This window comes from Nymphaea colorata, chromosome 8 (assembly GCF_008831285.2).
Source record: "Nymphaea colorata isolate Beijing-Zhang1983 chromosome 8, ASM883128v2, whole genome shotgun sequence".
In the NCBI taxonomy this organism is placed as follows: domain Eukaryota; kingdom Viridiplantae; phylum Streptophyta; class Magnoliopsida; order Nymphaeales; family Nymphaeaceae; genus Nymphaea; species Nymphaea colorata.
This window is the reverse complement of record NC_045145.1, coordinates 23,510,325-23,519,470: the sequence shown is the minus strand read 5'-3', so window position 1 is coordinate 23,519,470 and position 9,146 is coordinate 23,510,325. Positions and strand designations below refer to the sequence as shown.

The 9,146-nt window shown below is 38.6% G+C and overlaps 1 protein-coding gene across 5 annotated transcripts; it reads right to left on the bottom strand.

Moving 5' to 3' along the window:
- Positions 1-603: 603 nt before the first annotated feature.
- Positions 604-8,931, bottom strand: LOC126410294 (uncharacterized). Of its 5 annotated transcripts, XM_050079063.1 has the most exons (12): positions 8,800-8,931; positions 8,613-8,702; positions 8,234-8,335; positions 8,050-8,127; positions 7,854-7,947; positions 6,850-6,927; positions 5,910-6,146; positions 5,575-5,685; positions 5,246-5,429; positions 4,985-5,103; positions 1,698-1,742; positions 604-679 (listed from the first exon to the last, which is right to left on the bottom strand). In XM_050079063.1, the coding sequence occupies exons 7-12, from the start codon at positions 5,951-5,953 to the stop codon at positions 619-621; spliced, it is 564 nt and encodes a 187-aa protein (XP_049935020.1). In that variant the 5' UTR covers positions 5,954-6,146; positions 6,850-6,927; positions 7,854-7,947; positions 8,050-8,127; positions 8,234-8,335; positions 8,613-8,702; positions 8,800-8,931; the 3' UTR covers positions 604-618. The 5 variants fall into 5 exon arrangements, with proteins under 5 accessions (XP_049935020.1, XP_049935021.1, XP_049935022.1 ...); XM_050079064.1 differs by lacking the exon at positions 8,050-8,127; XM_050079065.1 differs by lacking the exons at positions 7,854-7,947; positions 8,050-8,127.
- Between the last annotated feature and the right edge of the window lie 215 nt (positions 8,932-9,146).

Below are 9,146 nucleotides of genomic sequence, written 5' to 3'. Positions count from 1 at the left end.
ATATTAAATAGAGCGTCCGATTTAAAAATCAGATGTTCCTCATAAAGCGTTATCTCTTGTGCTATAAAACTGGGGCCGAGATGTGCTGCGCGTGTCTAGACATTAACTAAACCTGGCGGCTGCAGTACAGAACTAATTAACTACTTTTTCCTATCTTCCTTTATTCAACACAAGAACAAACAACATTCTCTCACCAAGAGTGTTCAACATAAAGTTGCAGTGAGAAACTGATCTATTATTTAAAATTCAACGACATAGTTGGTTACAGGATGAGCAACAAATTAGCAATATAAATGGTTCAGATAGTAGTCACTAGTAATCAGTTATAACAAAATGGTAATCAACTTCAGCCTGAAGTTCATATAGTTTGAGCAACTTATAGTCAGCCTAAAAGAAACAATATTCAAAAGGAGCATCGAAAAAAATGTTGGAGTTCTAACACCCCATTTTAGTATATTTTTTACCTTTTAGTTCCTTATAATGTTAGTAACTGCAAAAATTTCCAATTGAGGAGAAAGGCATATGTTTTCCATGATTGGTCAATGTATAAGTAGTAAGCATGATTACAAGATTATTGTAAATACAACTGCTAATAAGCAACTATTGATCTGATGATTGTCACTTCGTCATAGATGGTAATTGCATTTCATGGAAGAGAGACAGAGTCCCCTTAGGACATCTGCATTGAACACATCATGCAAGCATTAAATTCCATGGGACAATAGCTCCAACATTTCATCAAACAGTTGATGCACTTCAAGCAAGTTTCCTTGCCTGTGGTGTCCAACTACCAGCATTATATAGAAGACAACTGTTTAGTAGGCATTTCATCAAATATTTTCTCAATAAGGAAATGATAAGTGATAGTTGTGCAACAGGAATTAATGTGTTAAGTATTCAGATGGCGCAGCAACGAATGAGACATTCTATTTGTGTGTGATTGAAAAAACAAGATCAAGCATACACTACAAGAAATTTACCATTTAGTAACATTGAAAACACATAATTAAAGGTATTTAGTAGCACACCCACAATGTAACCACGTTCAGTACCAACAACATTACTGAGCATCATTCCGTAATGTACAGCTCAATCTTATAGATTATTTTGCTAACAGCTGATTCCCATTGCAGAAAACCAGCCCAGGTTCCGCAATAAGCATATGGTAACACACAGTTCAATCTTTAGTAACACGGCATTTGAAATGAATTATTCTGAAAGAACATAACACAATAGTTGTTACAACTTACAATTTTCCCTAACACATTAAAATACATGACATAACTGACATAGCAGATATTAAGGTAATATGTACACGTACACTTATCAACAAGCAACAACTTTACAAAAATATTTAATAAACCATCAACGTTATCTCATGAAAATCATGATATTCCTTGTTATGATTTTTTTTATAGTTTCACTAAAAGAAATATCTACTTCCCCATATGTTTTCGGCTTTAGAAGTGTCTCTTATACGAGCATCTTGTTAAAACATAATAGCACATGTCTACAGTGTAACAAGTAAAATATAGCAACAACCAGGAAAAAATTAGCAAGGTAAAGCAACACAAACTTTGTGGAAACATAAGCATTTTGGTCATGGACCTTAGAGCACAACACCTGAAATAGCTTTTCACTTAATAATTTCATCAAACTGGTGGGAGGGAGAGAGAGAGAGAGAGAGAGAGATGGACCTCCAATAGCTAGCTTTGCCTCTCTTGATAGCGTCATACCAAAGCCTGCCACCCCGCTTTATCAGGTTTAATAAGAAGGAAAAAGAGGAAATAAGCCTACAAAGTAAGGTTTGCCACATTATATGGCCAACATTTATTCTTAATTTTTGAATTTCTAGAGCAGATTGGAAAAATAAGACCCTCCCAATGTCCTCCACGCAGCAGTACCCTTACTTAGAAATCAGCCTCAGAGACATATTTCTTTTAATGGAAACAGATACGAGTGTTAGGAAGAAAGCAGAACAGATTATAGGACCATTGCTTTTAAATTTATTCAACTGTGTTTAATGTTGTCAAGACACAAAAAATAAACCAGCGGGGAGAATCAAATGATGAATGCCACATGGTCCTTGTACAAAGAGGTGAAGAAATTAGGCCATTCCAGAGTCAAATGGGCTCTCTTGCTTGCTGTGGATGAGTGGCTATCAATTTTCGAGAAGCTTCAACACACTTTGGGATTCAACTAGTTAGTACATGTGTAGTATGTGGAAGCAATATGGAGCATCCACTCATCTGTTTTTGAAGTGAAAGAATGTCATGTTTGTCTAGAAACTTGTTGCGGATAAATTCATTATGCTTAAAAGTAAGGGAACAGTGGTGACGGTAGCAATATTGCTTTTGTTTTTAGTCCAAGCATGTCGATTTTTTGCTTATTTTCATCATTTATTAATGAAAATCACCATAAAAACAACATACGAGCTCTATTTACTTGTCCAACCAGTGTTCCACCCTCGGCAACAGTCATGTAAAAATTTTGCAATGTCTGCACATGAAGAAGGGTTAGGGCACCTATATGTTTTATCATTTGGGCTTATCATAGCATTAACATCATCTATGTGAATAGTATAAAAGTTGCTTAACTCAGTAGTTAGTACATAACGCGATTTGTCCTAAGCAGGTAATATGCTCTACCATATAAAAGCAACACATGAGTGCAGTAATGCATAATTAAATAAGACAATTTATAGAAAGATCATATTATAAATGTGAGCTATAGTACACCAAGCATCACCTATATGTACAGGTATCACATTCTAAACCAAAATGTGAAGCATTTATACAGCAAAAGCCCCCCAAGGCAAAACTAAAATAATGGCATCATCTACTCTCTCAGAATAGCCCCTGCTCGCAGACTGGTACTTCGATATGCCAACATGATCATTCGCAGGGTGAGAACCTAGAAGATAATAAGATTTAAACACCTGCAAGCATGACATTCAGAATGATATGGAAAAGTACTCAAATAAGCGTAAACAATTCAAATCTTATTACAGTTGCTTAAAAAACCAATATATTTTTTGTCCAAATATACGTGTGAGAGAAAAGAGGAGGATGGGAAGCAGATGTTGTTTTCGTCCTTGCTGGTCAAAACATGATGAGATGTGCAATGCATGACTCAACGGTGATAAAAAACGCAAGTGTTGTAAGAAGCACAGAGATGACCAAAATGTGGTTAAGGCGGACCTCACTAATTTACATATATGGAACAAACAATTGCCAGTAGGAATGAGAGAGAAAGAAAGCAACAGCGAGCAAGCACAAGACTACAATCAAAGGGAGGCAGAGCCAATCAGCGGGCACCTTCTCCACCAAGTAGACTGGCACAAGACCAATAATCCCGCAGACCTGAACACCGACGAGCTGCATTTCGAGAGACTCGTAACTGGACATAACATGTTGATGTGTCTCAATTTGCAAAGTAGAAGGATTCATCGTGGGCAAAGAGACAGAAACAGTGGAGGAGGAGAAACGAGGGAAGCATATGAGTTTGTGAGGGAAACGCAACACAGAGGTAGGATGCTCTGGGAGTGCCCGATTCAAGGTCATGGGAAGACGATATCCTTGGCCTTCCTGACAGATAGCCGAGCAGGCTTTTCAAGGACAGGGATAAGTAAGACATCTTCTGAACCTTCACTGCAGCCTTGTCCAGAATGGCCCTACATCTAAGATTTGGGCCCTCGATGTTGTTCTCTGATTTGGGTCTGGTTTTAACTGGCAAGCCGGAGTCACATAACCGTCACGAGAGGGCAAGTAGAGAACCAGAACTAAGCAAAACTAACCTAGGGTCACGAGACACACTTGGCTCGGCCCCTACATTTCAAACCGCAAGAGCTACTAGACCCGTAAGTGCGATGAAGCTCACACAAGTGAAAGGATGAGTAAGAGTTGTCCCTTGTGTTGACTCATTATTGATTAAGGCTTTCATTTATCAATAATGGGCCAACATAAGGGACAACTCCTACTCATCCTTTCACTTGCGTGAGCTTCATAGCACTTACAGGCCTAGTGACTCTTGCGGCTTGTCACGTAGGGGCCGAGTCAAGTGGACCCCATGACCTTAGGGTAGTTTTGCTTACTTCTGGCTCTCTACTTACCCTCTTGTGACGATCATGTGACCCCGGCTTGCCAGTTAAAACTAAGCCCAAATAAGAGAACAACATCGAGGGCCCAAATCTTAGATGCAGGGCCGTTCTGAACAGGGTTGTAGTGAAGGTTTAGAAGATATCGTACTTATCTCTGTCCTTGAAAAGTTTGCTCGACTATCTATCATGGAGGTCGAGGATATCGTACTGATCATCTTCTCATGACCTCGAATTGGTACCTGGCCCAGAGCATCCTACCTCCGTGCAACCCTTCCCTCACATACCCATCTGCTTCTCTCGTTCCTCCTCCTCCACTGTTTCCGCCTCTTTGCCCACGATGAATCCTTCTACTTCGGAAATTGAGACACATCAACAGCATGTCATGTCCAATTACGAGTCCCTCGAGATGCAGCTCGTCGGTGTTCAGGTCTGCGGGATTATTGGTCTTGTGTCAATTTACTTGGTGGAAAAGCTACCCGCTGACTGGCTCTGCGTCCCTTTGCTTACAGTCTTGTGCTTGCTCGTCCTTGTTTTCCTTCTCTCTCATTCCTACTAGCTACTATTTGCTCGATATCTGTAAATTAGCGAGGTCCGCGTTAACCACATTTTGGCCATCTTTGTGCTTCTTACAACACTTGCAGTGCTGATCACCGTTGGGCCATGCATTGCACATCTCATCATGCTTCGACCGGCAAGGACAAACAATATGTTGTTCATCCTCCTCTTTTTTCTCACAAGTATATTTTGACAAAAAATATAGTGGCTTTTTTAGGCAATTGTAATAAGATTTGAGTTGTTTACGCTTATTTGACTACTCTTCCATACCATTTTGAATGTCATACTCGCAGTGTCATTGTTCGGTCGTTCTGGAAGCCATATCTGTACCTCAACACTTCAGCTTCTTTGGGACTAATAGATCCAATCAGTTTAGTCATCTCGTCACGTAGAAGCTTTCTCATGAATATTTCTGTGGCAGTTTCAGCATCTTCATCAGGAACCAAGTGCTGCATTATAAAACCATAAACATGCCTAAGAGACTGCCACAAACAGAGACCCGCTTCATGAAAATCTTGGCTACGCATGACAAAATATTATTATGTACAAAAAATAATTCAAAAAATAATAACTCTATGTTGTAAATCTGACCATGTGTGTAATGTAGGAGCCCCTGCGGAATGGCTGATCCTTAGAGACCTGTAGAACCATTGATAGATTTTCAACAGACAACCCAACAATTTCAGCAACTTCATCCGGTCTTGGAATCCTTCCAGCATTTTCAGAAAATAGCTTATTTGTTTTTGGGACACAGGTAATCAGTGTATATACATGCCTATGTAAAACATTGATAGATTCACATCAATAGTTGCTCATATAACGACTTTCCAGAAAGCCCTGTTGCATTCAATCCAAAACAAGAAAAAAAAAATGTGAAGAGAATTTCAAGCAGGAAGAAGGATCAGCCTCGAGTATCTCACAAACGCTTTTGTAATGCCATCCTTGATCCACAAATATGAGTAAGTTGAGAGACGGTATCCTCATGAATGATCAAATTTATTAATCCCCCGCAACAGCGACAGGACACCAGCCTAGCATGGAAGTAATTTTTGTCATTTGTATATCAAAAGGATACTCTAAACAACCAGTTAGATTGCCACTTTCCAGCCGTACAACAAAATTGATGCACCATACAAGAAATAACCATGACTCAGCAATAAACAACACATGGGAAGAAAGCAAGCATTTTCCATTAAGCACAGCAGTAGCAATATACAGGAAAAACAGTTGTCCAACTAATATTCATATGGCAAACCTGAAGAAGATCCTCGATGGCAACACCTCTACCCTGATGTTCATGTTCCAATGTGATAGATCTGATAAGACCCATCAAATTGCTTATTATTGTATGTTTACTATACCATCCCCTCTTTAGTGATGATCGCATGTCGCTGATATCAGATCCTACAACCTTGGATAATTCGCCCCTTGTTGGCTCCCACCCAAACACCTTTCTCATAGAACCTCTTGCGTCTTCCACTCGCACAATTTCCTGCAAGCATGAAAATATCAAAGATTACATAAGTTAAGTGTTTGTCACTAGTAGGTGCATGTAAGCAGATCAGTCCTAGAAGGACACAAGGGAGAAGGGAAAATTGGACAGATGACTAGGCTATCAAATTTTACAGATTAAACTACTTAATGGACCAAAGCTGGTCAGCGAATAAAACACCCCTCCTATTTTGTGGTACACCCTAGTTTTTACCTTGGAATATTCTCCTTTCTACAATAATCCTCCAAGTAAGCAACCGTTCATACAGCAAAACCCTAATTGAAGATGAAATCTCTGCTTCTTCAATGACCGATAACCTTCTAGCTTTTACTCGCAACCTTGGGTTTCCTTTATTAACTAGCCACAGTCTTTTCTTGATTGATACTAGTGGGAGTTTCAGAAGGCTTATTAGAGTTCCATTTTCTTCTCTCCTTCTCAGATTTTCTCTCAACAAACCTCCTTGACCTGACAGCCGCAGTAGTTCCAGTGTCCAACAGACTACCGCAGTAGTTCCAGTGTCCAACAGACTATCTTGCCAGAAATCTTGCTCCTTGATTGGTTTACATGGGGGCTTGCCAGAGTGTTCATCATTTCTACTACAAGGACCACGTGAAACTTGACAATATCAAAACATAGTTCTTCCAATTTAGATAAAACATTTGGAAGAAAGAAAAGGTTCAATCAAGGAAACACTAGCTCAAACCTGGTGATTCCTGTGCTGTGCAAAAATGCTACTTCAGATCCTCCTGTGGTCGACGACGAATTAGAGCCATCTCTCCTCCTGCATATGTGAAACTATCAAGCTAATAACCATCACTGATACACCATGCACAATTATTTCTTAAGATGTAAAAGTAATAAAACATGATTCTTTGTTTAGATTAATACCAAAAAATTTTAATACTTTACAAAGATTTTGACTCTAAGCTAGTAAAAAAGTCGTATTAAATATATGGAAATATGAGGGAAAAGGACAGAAGATGCTTGGTTCACTGGTCCAAAAATGGACAAGAGTCTGCACATTTCCCCCTTAATGGGAGGAGGGATGTTTTTGCTATCATCTATCGGATATTGTCCACATTTTAATACATGGACCCTAAAGGCATGGTTCTTCTGAAGAAAATTTCGGGAAAATCTACGAAGTTCCACAGCTTGAAAAGCATAATGAGCAGAAAAGAAAAGGCTTTTTTAGTATTTTACTTGGAAAATGTAAAAAGACAAGTGGGAGAACGTTTTGGAAAACATCAAATAAGAGAAAAGAGAAAATCACATGCTTAGTAATTTAAAAGGAACTTGCTTTAGAAGGTTTAGGGAAAATATGAGGAAACCATGGGATAATAACTCAAAATCTTCCTTTTCTAATAGATGTTTTAACACATTATCAACTAGTTTCAGAAGTGGTGATAATATCAAGACACTTTCAAAATATTGGACATATTTGTGACAGTGCCAGACATAAAGCCTTGAGACTAAATTGTAAGGGTAATGATCATATGGCAGTTTTTCCCACTAAAACTTCAAATGTTTGCTTTAACTGTGAGGATGCGATCATTGTCATTGTTTCATCAGTATATCATGAAAACATATAGACAAGTAATATTCCACCAATATATATTGCATTGTTACATATAATATCAAATATTAAATCAAGTTCAAGATGTTTCTACACTTGTGACAATATATTAGATCTTCCAAAGGACGGTTTACACTGTATCAAGATTCTGATTGCAGCTAACATTTGTTCCATTAGCCTGTCGATTTCCTTCAATGCTTGAGAAATTTGCTTTAAGCCCTCCCTAACCTGAGGGTAACAAGAAGAATCAGACCTAGTCATGAAGACCTAGAAGCAAGAATAAAAATACCCTGATTATATTGCGCGAATCAACTTGGAGACTAAACATACAAGAAAGTGGTGACTAATTTGATCTTTGAAGGGGAAGCAGGCCTCTAGGCGCAAGCGGAACTCTTGGTTCAGGCTCATCTGGGGTCGGCGGCAAAGAGAGGCGCTTTAAGACTTAGCCTTTACGGATGAATTTAATTTTCTTTGATGATAGTGATAGACAAATCGTTAAAGCTCAGGTCTTTACATCATAAAAACAACAACGACATGATGTTGTGCTTGATCAGCTGAAAGCCTGAAACTCCAAACTTAATCACCACAGAGGAGATGAAGATGCAGACATTGTCATCTGTTCACAAAATTAGAGAAAATATACATATGTAAGAATTCTTAGAATAAGAGGTTGAGAAAAGACAACAAGAAATTCAAGGGAGACCCTAATTCAAAGCATCCTATCCAAAACTCCCCAGCAGGTTGGCTACACTTGGATGATTACTAGGATGATGGCCATCGTATCCCAAAATCCCCAATAGGTACAGCCCCTCTTTAGTGATTCGGGAAAAAAGCATAAATGTCACAAATTTCCTATGAATGTGACTAATTAATTTAAGTAGTAAAAAACATACCTGCAACTACAAGTGTCCACGATATAAGAAGAGGCTGAAGAGGGGAGCAATTACAGGTGGAGTCGATCAACGGTCTCAGATAGGGCAACCCTGTTGATTAGAAAAGAAGTCATAGAAGAAGTGAAGGTAGAGGATGAAGAACAGTGAAAAGAGAAGAAGAACGAGATGCACTCTGCCGAAGACGAACCAGGAAATGCGAAACGTGCATGAGACTGCAGCACCAGCATTTGAGCGAGACTGTGAAGGCTGAGCGAGTTTTGAGCGATTGAGGGTTTCGAGTTTAAATTTCTTTGATGTTTATTTAAATTATCGGATGAACATGTTTAACATATGGTTTGCATTTCTCTCTCCCTCTCTACGTACAAACATACGATAAAACTTATAAAAAAATTAACGAATAAAAATATTTTTGCTCTCTCTAAACATATAAACGTTCTAAAATACACATAAAGTGAAAGAAAATATTCTATAAAACATATTAAAAAGTATAAGCCAAAAAAACATTATTTCTCTTTCCCTCAATGCACATGCAAG

Coding starts and splice junctions, on each gene's coding strand:
- LOC126410294 (XM_050079063.1), bottom strand. CDS start 5,953: ATGAACATCAGGGTAGAGGTGTTGCCATCGAGGATCTTCTTCAG. Junction 5,104..5,245: donor GCTCCTACATTACACACATG/GTCAGATTTACA, acceptor TTTATAATGCAG/CACTTGGTTCCTGATGAAGA. Junction 680..1,697: donor GGCAAAGCTAGCTATTGGAG/GTCCATCTCTCT, acceptor TGTTCAATGCAG/ATGTCCTAAGGGGACTCTGT.